The sequence below is a fragment of the Mesoplodon densirostris genome, chromosome 17 (genome assembly GCF_025265405.1).
Source record: "Mesoplodon densirostris isolate mMesDen1 chromosome 17, mMesDen1 primary haplotype, whole genome shotgun sequence".
Taxonomy (NCBI): Eukaryota; Metazoa; Chordata; class Mammalia; order Artiodactyla; family Ziphiidae; genus Mesoplodon; species Mesoplodon densirostris.
In genome coordinates, this window is record NC_082677.1 from 8,989,246 (window position 1) to 9,008,788 (window position 19,543).

Consider the following 19,543-nt stretch of genomic DNA (forward strand, 5'->3'; position numbering starts at 1 on the left):
TTTAATTATTTGTTGCTTTGATTTTCTCTAATAAAAATATTGAATACTGTAAGAAATCCAAAAATAAGAATTATCATCCCTGCTTTCAGCAAATTTAACATCTATTATGGGAGGAAGAGGAAAAAATCCGTATCTAATAAGAGGCCAAATATTATAAGTATCATAAAAGATACAGACAGCATACAATTGAAGCAAAGGAAACAGCATGCAGAATCATATAGAGGTAGGAAGGTGCTGGGTGAATTTGCAGAACACAAAGAATTACAGTTGCATGGTAGCATAAAGGAAGTGTAAATCATTCCTGGCTGCCCATTAGAATCTTCTCCTGTGGAGCCTTAATAAACAAGCAGATGTCCAGGCATTAACCCAGATCAGAATTTCTGGCAGTGGAGTCTAGACATGAGCTTTTGTTTGTTTGTTTGTTGTTTCTTAAAAGCCTTATAGGTCATTCTAATGTGCAGCCAGGGTTAAAACGTACTTTTTTAGAGGAATAATCAAATAATAGAGATGAGTCGGGTCATATCATGGGGGCTTTAAATGCTGGGCTTTGGCATTGGTTTAAAATTTAAAAGAAATCTGTACAGTGCCATCCAAGTACTTTGAATATTAGTGCTTTTAACAATCTCTGTCACATTTTGTGTTCAAGTCTAGTATTGTGGCTGGCTCATTCATTTAAATATTGTCATTGGTTGGAGGTACCAAAAGCAGTAATAAAATTTGAGTTCTTATCCCCAGAGTACCCATTTTCTATATAAAGTGGAAACTTTAGTTTTTGCATGTGTAAGGCTTCATCACGTCGTTGAACTCCATTATGAATCTGGTGTATGTAGATGAACTGACTCTCCTGTTGGGAGATTTAGTGCATATTTATTTCTACAAAGGGCTTAACAAGTACCTTCATATATAAGTCTCTGTTTACTGTAGGATTGGCCTCTATCAGTGTCTATTCTTAAAGACCACAAATAGTTTTTCAAGGGTCCCAAGTAGGTTTGATGCAAGTTAGTTTTTGATTTTGATTTTGAATGGAAACAAGCCTCAATTGTAGGAGGGGCCACTAAATTTTAATCAGACTTTGGGATGAATTTTCATGTAGGAGTGTACTCCTTTAATATAATTTGAGATGATTAGAATATTTAAGGTAACATTTAATTTTATGAAAAATATATTAAACATTTTTATGTATAATTTTTCAGCTGAAGTTCATAAAAGATTTTCTGTGGAATTAGAGATTAAGGGAAATCATGGGGAAAATTATTCTCAGTATATCTACCTCATGGTTTTAAAGCTGTGGTTGTGTTTTGTTTTAGAGCAATGATAATGAGGAACGCCTTCAAGTTGTTAAACTACTGGCAAAAATGTTTGGGGCAAAGGATTCAGAATTGGCTTCTCAAAACAAACCACTTTGGCAGTGTTACTTGGGCAGGTATATGATTTTGGTGTCCTGTTTAAAAGTAATATGTGTTTATATCTACTTACTATTTTAAAACAGCACCCACATTTAAGATTGTTTTCTGAAATCATAAAAAGAGGGGTTTTATATTTTGAAATTCTTGAATGCTGATGGCGATTGGCCATATTTACAGTTTCCCCTTCTTATTTTGTCTTCAGTAATTTTTAAAAGATGATACATTTAAAAAACTCTCACAAAGTATTAAAATCCTGAAATTGAAGTGTATTATTACATAGCAGTGATTGATTAATTCCAACCAGAAGTACATCATGGTGAGATATAGCCTCTCCACAAAGAAATTATATTTAATTAGATTATTTGGAGTCATTGTAAAAATAAAAGGGTATCCATAGAATGAATAAATAAATGATTATGTATATTCCTCCTACTGACCTCCTTTCTACATTTCTTATGATAATGAGGAAATGATAACCTGAGCTTCTTGTATGCTTTTAATGATCCAAAAACCTCCTGAAATCGGTTGCAAAATTTTGAATGTGTTTCTATATTTTTTCTGTGAGAGGGGTTTATTTTATTACTTTTCTAAAGATATCCCGACCTTGAATATGTTAAAACCACTTCCAAGTGCCCTGGCTGAAACCTACTTTGACTCTGAGGATAGAGGAGGATTTTTTTCCCCCTTTTATAATTATGCTTATAACAAATAATGCAATTAAGTCGTAAATAAACAAGTAAATAGGATTGAGATTCTTACTGTTATTTTCTTTGTATTGAAATATTTGCATTGTCATCACCACTTTTCCTTCCATTTTGTTACCAGAACTATCAATGATTATGATAAAGATAATCTCTTCTGGTCTTGTTTTTCTAATTTGTCAAATCATATAAGCCTTTATATGTTAAGCCCTAAATTCTTACTCTGTTTTCTTATCTCTTATGTAGCTCAATAATAATATTTAACAAGGTGTGTTAAACTAATAAATATTAACCCATTGTCATTTTGAGTTTGATTTCTAGACTTTTTCCCCTTAAATACAATGAGCAAGAGGGCAAAATAGTTTGTTTAATTAAACTGTGCAACTAAAATAAAAATCTGTTTTATTTAATGTGCTAAAATAAATACAGTTTTACATATAGACATTTAATATATCTTTAAATCAGGACTTGGATTAGCCAGACTTTATAGGATTTTAGGAGGAAAAATTCTAATTTAAATTTTTTACCTTTTGATTATATTGTAATTTTTCCTTTTTTTATTAATGACATAAAACTTGCACATTATTACCAATTTTAGGGAGCTAGAGTATTTTTTTAAAGATGTCTTTTAATGGTTATTTGGTACATGTTTAGTTGAGAAAGGTTAAAGTGTACAGGGATTGAGTATTTGGATTCAGAACACTCAGGAAACAATATGAGACCAGAGACTAGATTTTATAGACTAGATTTTTTTGAGTGTACTTCATAAAGCAGTTTGTTTCCTAATAATAATCTTTTATGAGTAATTTGTTGCTCCTTCAGAAGACTTTTTTTCTTTTTGATGCTAAATTTTGTTTCTTATGGTATTAGGTGATACAAGATTTGGAGACTTTTTGATCTTCGAGAATTAAGACTTATGAAAATGTCAAATGGAAAATTCTTGGTTCACTTTAACGTTCTTGTTGTTACTTAAGATTTAAAAACAAACCCACTGCTTTGTAGTCCACAATGAACTTATGTATATAGACTTTGAACGTCAATGGTTTAGAGACAACTAGACATCATGTGCTTCCTGATGGAGGAACACAATGCCATTATCAGTAGTCTTGCTAAAAAATGAACCTGAATATGATCAAGTCTCTAGACCTGATTCCTAATGTGCAGGATTTAGGAGAGAGGGGAACCTGTTAATTGACATCAGAATGATAAAATTATCAAAATCTAAACTGTGGAAAAACACTACACACACAAACACAAAACAGTTGCTTCACCAGATTACAAAGGAAAAGAAAAAGATAGGGGAAATATGAGTAAAAGATAGTTAAATGACTTGTCAACCAAAGAGTTTTAACTTTTTAGAGATACATACTAAGGTATTTACATATACATGTAAAAATTGGCTTTGATATTAGTGGAAATAATTATGATAGATAGGAGTAATTTCGGCACAGTTTTAGAGTCATATAAAGTAATACAGGGTTTAGTGCAAGATCTACCAAACATTTGTGAATGTTCTGTATTTAAGAAAGAATAATTTGAGGAAAAGCTTTCTTTTCAGTGTGGGATTTAATAATGTATATATGTGCATTATGTATACACATACACTTGCATAAACAGATATATTTGAAATTATAGGGCTTCCCTGGTGGAGCAGTGGTTAAGAATCCGCCTGCCAATGCAGGGGACACGGGTTTGAGCCCTGGTCCGGGAAGATGCCACATGCCGTGGAGAAACTAAGCCATACGCCACAGCTACTGAGCCTGTGCTCTAGAGCCTGCGAGCCACAACTGCTGAGCTTGCATGCCACAATTACGGAAGCCCGCATGCCTAGAGCCAATGCTCCACAACAAGAGAAGGCACTGCAATGAGAAGCCTGTGTGCCACAATGAAGGAGTAGCCCCCGCTCGCCTGAGCTAGAGAAAGTCCGCGCGCAGCAACAAAGACCCAATGCAGCCAAAAATAATAATAAATAAAATAAAATAAATAAATTTATATATAACAAAAAAGAAAGTATTCTATTTATAGGAAAAATTTTGTCATTCCAGTTCTTGTATTTGAGCCAAATGTATACTGTTCAAACATCCTCCTTAAAAGTACATAGTTCTCACAGGAGATTGACCTAGTTTAATATAGAGGTTCCAAAGCATTCTTACATATATAATATATCAAAATCTTTGTTAAAATAGTCTGGTTCTGCTTTGAATTATCCTGTATAAATTGTTTTTTCTTTTAATTAAAGAAATAAATATAAATTAAGTGCAGGTTAAACACTTATCTGTCTCTCTTAAAGATTACTCTGTGACTTTATATTTTATCAGGTTTAATGATATCCATGTACCAATCCGCCTGGAATGTGTGAAATTTGCTAGCCATTGTCTCATGAACCATCCTGATTTAGCAAAGGACTTAACAGGTACTGTATACCCATAATGACAAATATTCCTGGATGCTCTTTGGTGAAAAAAATTGGTTTTATATATAGGAAAAAAAACCTTTTTATTTTTGGTTGTTTTTTATGATTATTGTCGGTGAAGTCTTCTTGTTTCAGTTCATCATCATGGTGAAGCTACAGTTTTTACCTCCTAGTACCTACATAGGCTAGAAGCACTTACATAAAAAGTAGCGTTATCAGAGATAATATTGGTTTCTTAATTTAAGAACAATTCTAAAAGTATTTCAGGCATTTGGATTTGAACAGGTCTTGACTTTGAATAGATTATGGGACTTCAGTCGTCTTTAATATTTTGAGAACTTAGGTGAGAGTCATTAATTTATGAACTAATTTAACCATGCTTAATGGAGGTAACTTTTCTGAAATCTGTATATTGATGAGGTATTTCAGAACTGTGCATTTTTATAGTAATGAGAATACTGTGTATCTGACTGTTGCTGCTCTGTTAAGGTTTTTAAAGTTATGAAATAGTTCAGAGAATACGGATGAATACGGCAGCCACTGTCTTCCTCAGAAATGTTAGCATTTTGCTGTATTAGCTTAGGAGGTTAAAAAAACAGTAAATTGTAGATACAGTTGAAATGCTGTTCACAAACTCCTCTCATTCCCACTTCTGTAGAGGGTAACCTCTCTATTAAATTTGTTTGCATTCTGTTCATGTTTTTCTATCTATGTCACATGTGTATCTGTACATAAGTTATATATAGTATTCTTACGTGATTTGAAAATTTTATTGAAATAATTTGAATTTGATATTGTTGAACTTACTCCTACTATCTTATTTTGTGTTTTCTTGCATGCCTATTCTTTGCTTCTTTTATTTCTATTTTTCTTCTCTTCTGCTCAACTGATTACTTTTCTTCTCATTTTTCCTTTTTTATTCATATGGGCTTGTAAGTTACATTCTTCTTGCTTTTACTGCATAGTTGATTAATAAAGTCTGAAGTTAATCAGAACACTAGCTTCTTTCTGAGCAATCCAGGACCCTTGAATGGCTTACCTCTGAGCACTACCTTCCCATCTTTCATATTATTGCTTGTTATTATTTAGTTATTTACTCTTTTTAAAATTTTACCAACTTGTAGTACATTTTAAACTGCTTTTTCTGGGAGATATCCTGCTTGGAGAACCCTCTGTCTACCTACTGACACCTGAACTTGGACTGCTCGCTGTGTGTGAGCTTCTGCTTTATAGCATTCATCTTAAGATGATCCGTTCTTCCTCTCTCTTTTGCCTTCCCCCTCTCCTTCCCTTCTTTTCTCCCCCCTTTTCTTCTGTGTGACCCTGAGTGTGTGTGTGTGTGTGTGCACGCGCACGCATGTGCATGCATGGGAGTGTCTGTGTATGTCTGTCTGTTTCTTCCTTTTCTCTTCCTCCTTCTCTTTTATCCTGGATGTTTCTTTTACTCTGGAGCATCCTTTTCTTGTGTTATGGGTGCAGTATTCTCTGAGAATATTAATGATAGTATTTTAGAGTTTTCTTTTTCTTAAAAATGTCTGTTTCACCCACTTGTTTTTCCCACTTTTTATTTGCTTTTGTCTGTATTTTCCATGTTAGAGGCTTTCCTCAAATGCTTGGCAATCTATGGCTGTTGGCTTTTATTAAGAGTGGGAGACTAAACTAAAAGCTGTTCAGAAAGCCCTGAGCGTATGGATGGGATTGTTGACTCTGAACTTCACTGTAGGGTGATCAGGGTGGGTTGTTTGTTGGAAAACCTTTAGTTTAGATACTTTCTCTTTGGCTATTCAGATTCCCCAGAAAAGAGTATCCTACCAGGAGTTTAGTTTTAATTGCTTGTGTCTTTGGGACACCAAGTATTATTACTTTATTTTTTATTATAGAGTAGTATTTCATTGTATGAATACACCATAATTTGCTTATATCCATTTTTTTTTCTTTTGATGGATATCTGGGTTGTTTTTGGTCTGGGGCGATTATGATTAAGATTACAGTGAGTATTCTTGTGTAAGTGTTTCTGTGGATTTATGTTTTTATTTCTCTTTGGAACTACTTAGGAGTAAAATTGCTGGTCATAGGGTAAACGTATGTTTAACTTTATAAGAAATGACCAAGTTCTTCATAGTAGTTATACTATTTCCCACTTGCACCAGAAATGTTTGAGGGTGCAGTTGTTCAGCATCCTTGTCAACATTTTGTATTGTCAGTCTTTTTGGTTTTAGCCGTTCTCATAGGTCTTGATGTTTGTTGTGATTTTAATTTGCACTCTCCTGATGACTAATGAGATTAGCCATCTTTTTATGTGCATATTGATACATGTGTTCTTTTTTTTTTTTTTTTTTTTTTTTTTTTCCTTTTTTTGCGGTATGCGGGCCTCTCACTGCTGTGGCCTCTCCCGCCGCGGAGCACAGGCTCCGGACGCGCAGGCCTGGCCAGCGGCCATGGCTCACGGGCCCAGCCGCCCCGCGGCATATGGGATCCTCCCAGATCGGGGCACGAACCCGTATCCCCTGCATCGGCAGGCGGACTCTCAACCACTGCGCCACCAGGGAGGCCCGATACATGTGTTCTTTTATGAAGTATCTGTTTAAACCCATCCTTTTTTAATTGGCTTGTTCGTTGTTTTTTTTTTTTCTTGTTGATTTGTAGTAGTTCTGTGCATAGTCTGTATCTTTTTAAAGTATTTTTTCCATAGTTAGAACTTCAATGCATTGTTTACTCTTGGCTAAATAATAGATATTTTGTTTTTTTATAGCTGTCTGAAATATACTTTAGATGTGAATAATTTCACCAATAACCTTTTTAGTCCTTATCATTGTTTTGAATGTTTTGCTTTATCAAAGGATAGTGTACAGTTTCATTTTTTATGAAACATTTATCTTGTTATGTTATGTATTTCCTAGTCTCTAGCCTCCTGGCACATTTTAATTTTTAGAGTTGGCTAAAAGACAGATTTGAAAAATCTAGGGGTCTAACTATTAATGCAGATTTTCAACCACTCCACTCCATGTTTTCAGCTGCTGTCTTCATCTCTGCCTTTCTCATTGCTTGGTGCCTTGAATTTCAGGGTTCTTCTACCCTGGAAATGAGCTTGTCTATGGCTTTTCTTTCCCTTTTAGGTTTCATTCTTCTCCTTTGTCCCTGGGCATTTACCAGTCATCCATCTGCCAAAATTTTGGTGAGAAATCTCTTCTGCTATGATCTCTTCTCTTGTTACTTGTCCCTTTTAAAAGACATTTTCTCAGGATTTCAGGAGTGAGCTGAAATAAATATGTTAAAAACATATATTTATCTTCTTTTCTCCATAGTGTGTTTGTGAGCCTCATCCTGTGCCTTCAGCCAAGTTTTGAGGGACGTAGCCATATTGGGAAGAGTATTGTTAGATGCTGCATCATGCTAACTGTTGAGAATTTCTTCTTTGTCCTGTTTTCTCTTCCTCTGCACAGTTAATATCTATACGTTAATAGCTCTTGTGTATACCTGTTTAACATGAATGATTTGTTTTAGTGAAATGAGGATGTATCTGAAAATTGATGGTGTGTCATTGGTTTTTCCATTTTTTAGTGACACCTGAAATAATAATACATATTGCATTTGAAACAAGTACAGCGAAAGATAAAACTCCTGTCTTTATCTTGATGGGTAAATGAATTTGAGATATATTTAGCATGGGGCATTTGAAATCAATACTAAAAATAACCTTGTTTTCTGTGATACATAAAATAATATTTCCATTTCTTCAGAAGTTTTTTAGCGACATATTGTCTTAAACACTTTTTGAAATAGTTCCTATTAGTAGAGAATGCTCAAGGTGGAGGGGCTTAGGACCTGGGCATTGATTTTATGAGCTTTTGCATTATATTGTTAACTGTTAATTTATTGAGAAGTAAATCCATTCACAATCATAAGCTCTGTTTGTTGTTTATAGACATGGCTATGTATGTTACTCCAGATCCAAACAACGAAATTTTATCTTATTCGTCATATAATTAAAAAGCTGAATAATAGTTTATGTTCACTTGTGGTACCTCTTCTTTAAACCTAATATATCATTACTGAAGATTGTTAATTTTTTCTTTCAGCTTTCTCAGTGCCAGATCTGAACTTCCATGTTTTTGACTTTAAGATTCTCCTCTAGTCACTTGTAATTGTTAAATGTTTCATTTCTTCTGTCTTCCCTTTGGCCTTCCTTTTAGTTCAGTTAAACAGAATTGCCTTACGGTCTTTCCTGTAATCCTATTTCTTGGCTGCCATTACCTTAATTTTACTCTTTCAATAACCTCACTAAGGGTTTACCTAGTTAAGGGATAGAAACTTGAATTCTCTAACCTTTTCCGATTAGAACCACTTGACTTGAATATTTTAACCATTTAAAAAACAAAAGTGAAATATTTAACATTGATATACTTCTTGGTTCATTTATATGGTTTGTTGAATTAATGAGTTTAGGAACTCCTTAGTTAACTACCCTGTCCCACAAATGGGGAGGGGATTTACTACTCAGTTGCATGTAAACTACTGTATTCTGCCTGAAGGACTGACCTTCTTTCCTTCTTCCTTCTCTTTCTCCCTTTCTCTCTTACCCACTCCTAATGTTTTTGAAATATTGAACCTTCTACTTAGGTTTTGTTTTTGTTGTGGTTTACTTTCAAAGGTCTTATGCAATCTTTTAAAACATTTTAGTTGGGGCTTCCCTGGTGGCGCAGTGGTTGAGAGTCCGCCTGCCGATGCAGGGGACACGGGTTCGTGCCCCGGTCTGGGAGGATCCCACATGCCGCGGAGCAGCTGGGCCCGTGAGCCATGGCCGCTGAGCCTGCGCGTCCGGAGCCTGTGCTCCGCAGCGGGAGGGGCCTCAGCGGTGAGAGGCCCGCGTACCGCAAAAAAAAAAAAAAAAAAAAAAAAAAAAAAAACATTTTAGTTGTCAAAGTTTCATTTTAATCAAATAAAATTTTATCTTTCAGAGTATCTTAAAGTGAGGTCACATGACCCTGAGGAAGCTATTAGACATGATGTTATTGTGTCTATAGTTACAGCTGCTAAAAAGGATATTCTTCTGGTCAATGATCACTTACTTAATTTTGTCAGAGAGAGAACATTAGACAAACGGGTAAGTAGGATTAATAATTATTAGTAGGTTTGCATTTTGAATACTTGAAGTTTAATAGTATTTCATTTGAAAATATTGAGATTTAAATGTAATTAGCCCTTTTTTGGGGGAGGCATTTTAATATCTAAAATAATGTTTATGAGAAGATTTTACTTTTTGTTACATTAAATTTTATTAGTTTTTCTTTATTAGGATTATTTGTTCTCATTCTCAGAATGGGCCAGCTCTAAATCAGATATTTAACCTGTACACTAATTTTAGTAAGTGACTTTTGAAAAGGCCTCTGAACACAACTTCTCTTTTCTCTTTTTCCTTTCATATGGGTATCAGTTCATAGTCCTCTAGCTGATTGTATTATAATTTCTATGGAATAGAAAATACAAGATGTTTTCTTTTTTCAATTAATTAATTAATTAATGGCTGTGTTGGGTCTTTGTTGCTACATGCAGGCTTTCTCTGGTTGTGGTGAATGGGGGCTACTCTTTGTTGTGGTGTGCAGGCTTCTCATTGCAGCAGCTTCTCTTGTTGTGGAGCACGGGCTCTAGGAGCTTGGGCTTCAGTAGTTGTGGCACATGGGCTCAGTTGCTCAGTTGCATGTGGGATCTTCCCGGACCAGGGATCGAACCTGTGTCCCCTGCATTGGTAGGCGGATTCTTAACCACTGCACCACCAGGGAAGTCCCAAAAATGTTTTCAACATGGCAAAGCTAACCCCAGCAGAGCAGCATGCTTCGAGCCTATCTCCCATGACCCCAAACCTTCCTTCTAGAGCACTGAACAGCTCCACTCTTTAGTTAGTGGCTTCTGAAGAGGGCACTGTGTCTTACATTTGTATTCCATGTTGCCTGGAATGTATTAGGCACTCAGTAAGTGTTTCAGTGAATATTTATTCTCCCCTCCTCCCCATTGCCTTTCCTTGATGGCATGGATTTTACAGACTTAGACTTAAGAGTAATTTTGGTGAAGGATGAAAACCTTTGGTGTATTTAGGGGTTAATAAGCAAAGAAAGTGGGAGGCCTCTTGGTAGATATGAATAGCTCTAACTAGGTAAAAACTTCATAACATTTTGGAAGTCACTTGTATGGTCGATTGTGCTATCTCCATCATTTAATTCTCTCTTTGATCATGTGGGTTGTGGATGGAGAATACATGGACAGGAATTGCATGGTTTTCCCTCTAAATCTATAGGTATTCAGAGCAACTTATTTTAGTTGATAAATTTAGACTTGATGTTATTGAATATTTCAGTAGGGTATTAAACAATGAAAAGGCCAAAAGCTATAAAGAAGGAGAAGGAGGTTTGCATCATGGTAGGATAACAGCCTTCTAATTGTTCAAGTAAACTTTTTCATAGTTACACTTAGAATTTAAGCTAAGTATTTGTGTATTATTGGGATCATAATTCATGTATGGTTTTGATCATCATGTTGTGTTCATCATATGACTGCTTGGTTCATTCATATAAATATTAATTGAGTACCAAAAAATAATTAAATATATTTATGTTACTGTCAGTATTAGAATATGCCCTATATCTTTAAATTTTCCCTAAAGTAGCACTTTTGGGAATTAGAGATAAGATAGGGAATTGGAGATAAAGTTTTTACAAACATATTGAATTCTTATTTTATGAGTAAAGCTTTTGAAGTCTTTTATTTCAATATGTATGCAGTAGATGGATGAAATAAGGACTATTATTTACTGTAATTAATTGAAAGAGAAACCAAGAGAAAAATATTGCTGTGAGTGACAGACTGCAAAGGAAAAATTAATAATCTTTGCAGATTCATGAAGTTCTAAATATTACTTACATCCTACTGATTATAGTGCTGTGTTTATGTAAAATTTAAGATTAAACTCATACCAAGATAATTAATGGTAGGTATACTATAACAGATATGTATTTATTTTAGAAAATAGTTGAATACATTTATACCTGAACATCTTTGCCAGATATACAAAATGAACCACTGATGTGTCTTTGCATTCAGCATCTGATAAAGCCATTGTCATATATACCTTTAATACAGGTATGCTTAATATAGACCATAATTTGGAAAAAAATCTATAAGGAATAGCTCACAGTTTATCTACTTAACTGTCTTTGCCTTTTACAATTTGGTAGCATGCTTTCCCTCACTCATTCTAAGTGACATTATGTAGATTGTGATTGAGTTTTGTTTTCTAGGGATTGGTAATGGGTATAAGATATCAAAGCATTAAAATTCTTTATACATGTTAATAGATGTCTGTGCTTGACATAGTAGATATATTAAAATGATAGTTGTGTTTTTTCATACAGTCATTACAGATTGACATCCAGGAACTGAGGTATGATGAAAATAAATTGTGTAAAGTAAATTTAAAAACTGGGAAACTAGATTTTACTGAATTAATATAACGGAGGCATTTTTAAATTACGAGAAAAATTTTCTTGTTTTCTTTAAGTGGAGAGTGCGCAAAGAAGCCATGATGGGACTTGCCCAGATCTATAAGAAATACGCTTTACAATCAGCAGCTGGGAAAGATGCTGCAAAACAGATTTCATGGATCAAAGACAAATTGCTACATATATATTACCAAAATAGTATTGATGATAGGTAAGTTAAAGACACCACACGTAAAATGTTCGGTGCTGTTGGTATTATATAACTGTTGTTGAGCTGTTGTTTTAGGCTAACTATTTTCTTTATAACTTTAAACTCCCTCCTCAGTTTTTACTGCAAATTAAAGGTAGTGAGTGACTAGTTGCTTTCCCACCAAAGCCATAAATGGAAGTAGTAATGTACATATAACTTTAGGGATGGATACGTCTTTTATGGTCATTTTCGTATACTATGTTTTAACAGAGTAATATTTGCAAGTAGGAGTGTATGTAATTATGATTTAAATTTTGTTTCATAGGTAATTGTGTTACAAGGATACACATTCATTTTTTCAAATAAAATTAAAATAAATATACACCCTTTGGATTTAGACATTTTAAATAAAAACAATTCCTACTCAAGGCTAAAAAAATAGTTTATAAATTTATATAAAAACACATTACCTGAATATAATCTTTGTATTTTTCTATTCCAGTGTGTAAGGTTAGATCTTGTATGGAACCTAGCGATTTAGTAGTTAGTAGAACTGTAAATTCTGCTTGCAGTCTGCATTGATTTGATGAATTTTTAGTGGGGTCCAAATGATCTTGCTTATTAACAGGTGAGAATGAGAAAATTAAGAACCAGTAGGACATCTTACAGTTTTAAGAGGTATGGGAAGTAGAAACTGAGTATCTTAGGTTGATATTATCTAAGAGACTTTATAGTTATTATTTTTAGAAAATTGACATTTTTAAGCTTTTTGAGTGTGTGGCATCAGTGCACAGAGATGTGCGTTATGGTTTCATAGCCCACCCCCCACCATTTAATTTTTCTTTTTTTCCTTTTTTTCTTTTTTTACTTTTATCTAGGTCTCTTTTCATGATGATCACTACAAAAAGTCAAGAATCTTAAACATTTCTTTATGGTTAACTTATAGATGTTTAGAATTTGTCACTTGGAAGGTTCTGGTGTAGTTTTTTAACCCTTTATTATTTAGCCAATGAAATTGAGTCCCTGGTATATAACTTGCCCAAGGTCATGCAGAAGTAGTTAATCTTAGTTAGGTATAGGACTGTTTCCAGTACATCCAGCTAAAATTCTTTCTTTGGCTCTTCTTCTTATAGAAAGAAATCTTTGATTTGGAAATCTCATCTCTACTCAGAAAGAAGAAGCTCTTTTATATGTGTTCTTTATGTGTTTTGGAAATTTACCTACATTTAATTTACCTATATTTAATTTACCTATATTTACCTATATTTAATACCTACATTTAAAGAAATTAATACAGTACTTTATGTTTTTTCTTAGATTGCTTGTTGAACGGATCTTTGCTCAATACATGGTCCCCCACAATTTGGAAACTACAGAACGGATGAAATGCTTATATTATTTGTATGCCACACTGGATTTAAATGCTGTGAAGTATGTTTCAAATGTTAAACTCTGTTCTTTCCATCTTTTGCAGTATGTTGGATTTTATGGAAAACAAAACAACTGTATTTTTAAATGTCAACAATTTATGTAATGCAAACATTGTTTAAATGGTCAGACACAATAAAATACTTGGATAGGATATTTTTTCAGAAAGTACTGCTATTAACATGAGATTAACAAGGATTTTTGTAACTAATTAAAAAACAGAGCTGATTGACATGGAATCTTTTAGGATTTAGTTTTTCTCTCTCCAGATTTTCATATTGTTGTCTCAAGCAATGCTGATGTACCTTTTGTTTTTGTTTGTATTCCTTAAGGCATTAGAAAGGTCCATATTGTGAAATTAGTACTTTCTTATTTTCACCTGATACTGATTTGAATTATAGTGTAGGGCAGTAGGATACATATTTTTGTGCTGCATAGCCTCAACATAGTGTTATAGTTTGATATAAAGGTAAGCACAAATACATTTTTATGACCATGCTTCATTCAAAAGCTACTTTTGTATGGCTTTGTAGGGAATTGGCATTTTGGACATGGGAGGGGCATTGCTAATTGAATCATACTGAGGCTTAGGAAATTGAGGCCTAGAGATGGATATGCTCTAGGTTTCAGAAAGTTTAGATCATCAGTATTCCAGTGAATGTGTAACTTAATCCCCACCTAATGGGGATTAAATATTCAGAAATTACAAGTCTAATGAGCTGTATATAATTTTCATTCCTCCCGCAGCTTAATGGGACTTTTAACTGCACTTCCCACATGGAAATTATTATATATGCTATTTATATCTTTCATAGGAATGTTGAGAAAAAGGGTTGTAGGGGGAGAAATGTACATTTCTTGATACCCACTGTACTTCAGGCACAGGAATATATGTTAACTGTGGCTGCTTTTCTGCTATAATTGGCAGAGTTGAGTAGTTCCAACAGGGACCTTATGACCCACAAAGCTTATAATATTTACTTTCTGGCCTTTTATAGAAAAAGCTTGGCAACTCCCAGTATAAATGATTTTTTTTTCTGTTTTACACATGATGAGCTGAATCCTACAGAGATCAATGAACTTGCACAGAATTACACAAGTAATAAGAGACAAAGCCAAAATTTTTTTTTTGGCGGTACGTGGGCCTCTCACTGTTGTGGCCTCTCCCGTCGTGGAGCACAGGCTCCGGATGCGCAGGCTCAGTGGCCATGGCTCATGGGCCCAGCTGCTCCGTGGCATGTGGGATCTTCCCAGACCGGGGCATGAACCCATGTCCCCTGCATCGGCAGGCGGACTCTCAACCACTGCGCCACCAGGGAAGCCCCAAAGCCAGAATTTGAACTCAGTTCTTCCTGGTTCCAAAGCTCATTCTTTTTCCACTGCATATAGTAAAATATGTTACCTCTATAATTAATTGTAAAACATAAAATTTTCATATGCTAGCGTCTGTGGAATTGGAATGCATCCTTTTCTTCATGGGGCAGTTGATGGCCTCTTAGAATTGATGAGATAGGATATGTATATATCCCATTTGAAACAACCTATTTAAATCACACCCACTCTGGACGCCTTGACTCAGTTCAACTCATTCAGGAGTAAAAATGAATTAAAGACACTTGCAAGCAAAAAATGAGAGTTCACCACTCATAAATCCTACTTGAAACAATGACTAAAGAATAAAAAAGGAAATTGAATCCAGAAGGAAGGAATAGGATAAAGTTTTCTTTACAAGGGGTTGGGGTCTGGATTAAAAAGTAGGTTATCATCCTGGCTGATATTGTGCCAGTGTACACCACTGCAATGATATGTGAACTTTCTTGAGAGTCCCTGGCATATCCCGCCCCATGCCTGGGTGGACCCTATCAGATAACAACATGTTAAGATGGCAGGTAAAGTGTTCTAATGTTCTTTTGTCATGTAAGAGTGAGGACAGACATGTTGATTAATTAGACCATGAATCAAGTGTGCATATTAAAACTTTGAGTCACCCCTAAAAAAATAGAATTCGAATGTATAACTTCTAAACTCATAGGAGCAAAAAATTAATGAAAACTTTAATACCAGAAGTGGAAAAGAAAATAAAAAATAATTGAAAATAGAATACACAAAACATAAATAGCAGTTTCAAAACTAAATATTTTTATCAGATATCATTCATCACTTAAATGACAAGATTGAATTAAAAAGTAAAAATGGTGACATAGGAGATATACTGGAAAATAATGTCATGGAAAAGTTGAAAGTAATTTCCAACCTGTGGATCAATTGATTCTACAGAAATGGTTGGTGGGTGAATGAGTATTTATCTCTTTTAAATTAAAATACTTAGAGAGAATGGTTTTAAAATTATTTTTTATTTTAATCAACTTCTTGGAATTAAGTGACCAACTATACACCTAATGCTTCTTAACATTTTATTACTTACACTTTAACTTTACATTTATCTGTGATTATTTTCTCCAAAAGTCTTTACACTTATTATCATGAAGTATTTAATGCACACAAATCATGAGTTTTGAAGCATAGTAATAAAATAAAACTATATGAATCTACCACCCAACTTGTGAACACTCCTCTCTTTCATCCTCCTACCTTCCTCCCAGAGGAAACCACTAGCCTTAATTTTGTGTTTCTCATTTCCTTTTAAAAAAGTTTTATCGTGTGTATGTATGTATCCCTTAATAATATATTTTTAATTTTTGCTTGTTTTTGAACTTTATGAAAACGGAATAATTGTGGGTATAGTCTTCTGTGACTTGTTTTTTCACGCCACTCTATTATGTTCCTAAGCTTCATCTACTCTCTATATATAGCTTGTGGGTCATTCATTTTCACTGTGGTACTGAATTACTTTGTCATTAAACCACAGTTTTACTCCATCATCTTGGCATTGCAAATCTGAGTCAGTGGAAAGAATGGACATTTGTGTGTTTCCATTTTTTTAATAATACAAATAGTACTACTGTGAACATTTTTCAATTTAGTATACACATGCAAGGGTTTCTCTAATGTATGGTTATGAATGGTTCTCAAATTTGGCTGCATATTGGAATCACGTGGAGAGGTTTAAAAATACTGACACATGTATCTCATCCTCAGAGATTGTCATTTAATTTGTCTGCAGTGTAGTGTGGGCATTGGGGTTTTTAGGAAAGCATTTCTGGAGATTGTAATGGGCAACCAGGGTTTAGGATCACTGGTATACATCTATGAGTGGAATTGCTGAGAATGCACGTTTTCAGCATTATAAACTAGTCAAATTATTTCCCAATATGATTATACTAATTTATACTCTTACTCCAAAACATTATCAGGCATCTTATTTTTTGCCAATCTTTTGGGTATCAAATTTTTCTCATTTTTTTCATTGTCCTGAATACTAATAATATTGATGTTTTACTTAATGTTTCTAATTTCACCACAGTCCTCTGTATATAATACTCTGTATTATAACACCTGTCCTACTTCATTCATTTACATTACCATTCTAGCCCAGAAAGTCATTTGAATTTTTGTGACCTCTAATTAGTTTGAAAAATATTTTAAAATAGCTGCTTGGCAGGTGGGTTCCTGCTAAGAACTTGTTTGGTAAGGATTTTTCTTATTTACTGAAAGAGGCATATGTTTTATTCTATATCTGTGTTCTTTTGGGGAAGACCAAATACTTCCTATATTTTAGACTTTTTGATGTGTACCCACTTTTGGGTAAGTCCCTAGGTTAACTAAGTATACTGATTACTGGAAAGGAGAATAGAGGCAAGCTTGGGTACTGTCTGATCATGGTGTGTATTTCCACCTCCCCCAAGTTCCCCAGAACAACTGTCAGTGACAAGAGTAAGTGGTAGTATCAGGTGTCCTGGTTTGATCTTCTCTTTCATTGATCAGGCTCTCATCTAGACAGTTTTGAACTGTGGAGTCTGATGGTAATTTGCCAATTGGGAGCGGAAGGTTGGAGGAGAGGTTCTCTTCAACATTTGGACAGGTTTCTGACTGCAGCCCAATGGTAGTCGTCTTTTTCTTTGAACTGATGCAAACTTGTGGTATGTTGGTGCAAAGAAGGAAAAGCCATAGTGAGGGAACTAGTTGTCTACTTAAAATGTCACTTAACAAATGTAAGAGTATCCAGGCTCTAACCAGATTTTTCACGTTTATTTAGTGACAGAGCTGGAATTCAGGCTAATATTAAATAAATGGATATTTGTCTTCCTATTGTAGTAATACTGCTTCTACTAGTACAGCTTTTTTTCCTTAAGTACTGTTTAGAAAGGCAAAGCACAAGGACAAATTGTCTTTGCTGCTTAATATAATCTAATTGAAATGCTCAAGAGGATGCTCCCCCTGAATGTTATAATACAAATTCTTAGTCAGTGATGGTCACTTTGTGATTTAAGCTGTAGCCATAATAGTTTATAATAAGCTTTAGAATTGCTTAAGATTTCATCTTTAAGTTAATAAATAAGATAATTTCTGCTTTATTTTTCTGCTTTAAGTGAAAGCAAGTTTCAAAATCCAAGGCCTTCAGAAGTTTTAAGTAGTGATAAAATGTATAGGTAAGGAGAGAATTCATTGACTTTGGAGTTCACAAGTAATTTCACAGATGACTACTCTGTTTCTTTGAAAATTATTTACAGTCCTCTGGATAATGGTCATTTTTGTTTTAATGTTTACATTCTTAAAGTGTGCCAGTTAAACTTTATGGAACTTTAGTAACTTGAAGACAGTAAAGTTTAGCTATTTTAAGATGAAAATGCCCCAGTACTGTTGTTTTGCCAGTACCATGTTGAAGGGACTACTATAAAGGAATTGTCCAAATTTAAGATAATTTGTCTCTTTTAAAAAATGCAAAGGTATTTTAAAAACATACTGCTGAGGAGGGTGAAAATATTAAACAATTGCCTTGTCTATCAAAAGAAAAAGTGTGTATTTTTGCGGGGGGCCTTCCCTGGTGGTGCAGTGGTTGAGAGTCCGCCTGCCGATGCGGGGGACGCGGGTTCGTGCCCCGATCTGGGAGGATCCCGTGTGCCGCGGAGCGGCTGGGCCCATGAGCCGTGGCCGCTGAGCCTGCGCGTCCAGAGCCTGTGCTCTGCAACGGGAGGAGCCACAGCAGTTAGAGGCCCGTGTAATGCAAAAAGAAAGAAAAAGTGTGTTTTTATATGGTTTTATATGCTTCTATATTAAATTACTCTTATGGCAGTGCTTCATATGTGTGATAATGGAGGTTAATAGAAATATAGATAATTGAAAACAATGAGAAGTATTATTTGGTTTTGGAAAATTTCCTTTTTAAAATTTTAAATGTGAGTGGTTCTGATATTCTATAACTTAATATTTAAATAACATTAACTGCTGTCTATGATTTATGTATATTTTCTTGAGTACCTATATAATTTTTTTTAGATTTAAATTTCTGCCTGAGAACAATAAAAGTGTTATGGTGATATCAAAATTTTTGCCATATAAAATGAATGTTCACTTATATACATATAATGTAATTTATAAATAAAAGTATATAATATATATTATGTAAAATTATAATATTTTTGTTTCAGGAAAAAGTATCTCCATTCTCTCAGGGCTCAGTCTTTTCCGTTTGTGTCTTTTATTCCTTTTCATCCGGCCTGCTATTGAATACAAGACCTTACTCCATTAAATATTGCTTTATTTCTTAAGTTTGAAATCTCTGCAGTTCATTGCTCTGCCCTTGCCTACAAATATGTTCCAGTTAATGATAGATTTTCACTATTTTTATACAAAAGAAAAAACAACCACCACTAATCCCTTTCTTTTGATATAGCCATCTCCTCAAATGTTATTATCTCTTATATTTGACTTCTCTGTTTCTCTTCATGTATCATCAATTGCTTAGTCCTGTAAATTTTACCCTTCTCTGTCATCTCCATTTGTAATTTGAA

General features: G+C 34.3%; 1 protein-coding gene across 6 annotated transcripts in view; it reads left to right on the forward strand.

Moving 5' to 3' along the window:
• Positions 1-19,543, forward strand: part of PDS5B (PDS5 cohesin associated factor B) — a 196,775-nt gene that overhangs the window by 95,010 nt on the left and 82,222 nt on the right. For all 6 annotated transcript variants that reach the window (XM_060079876.1, XM_060079875.1, XM_060079880.1 and 3 more), the window contains exons 9-13: positions 1,308-1,423; positions 4,426-4,520; positions 9,479-9,624; positions 12,073-12,224; positions 13,521-13,634. In XM_060079876.1, coding sequence (XP_059935859.1) covers positions 1,308-1,423; positions 4,426-4,520; positions 9,479-9,624; positions 12,073-12,224; positions 13,521-13,634 — 623 coding nt within the window. The remainder of the gene's footprint in view (positions 1-1,307; positions 1,424-4,425; positions 4,521-9,478; positions 9,625-12,072; positions 12,225-13,520; positions 13,635-19,543) is intronic.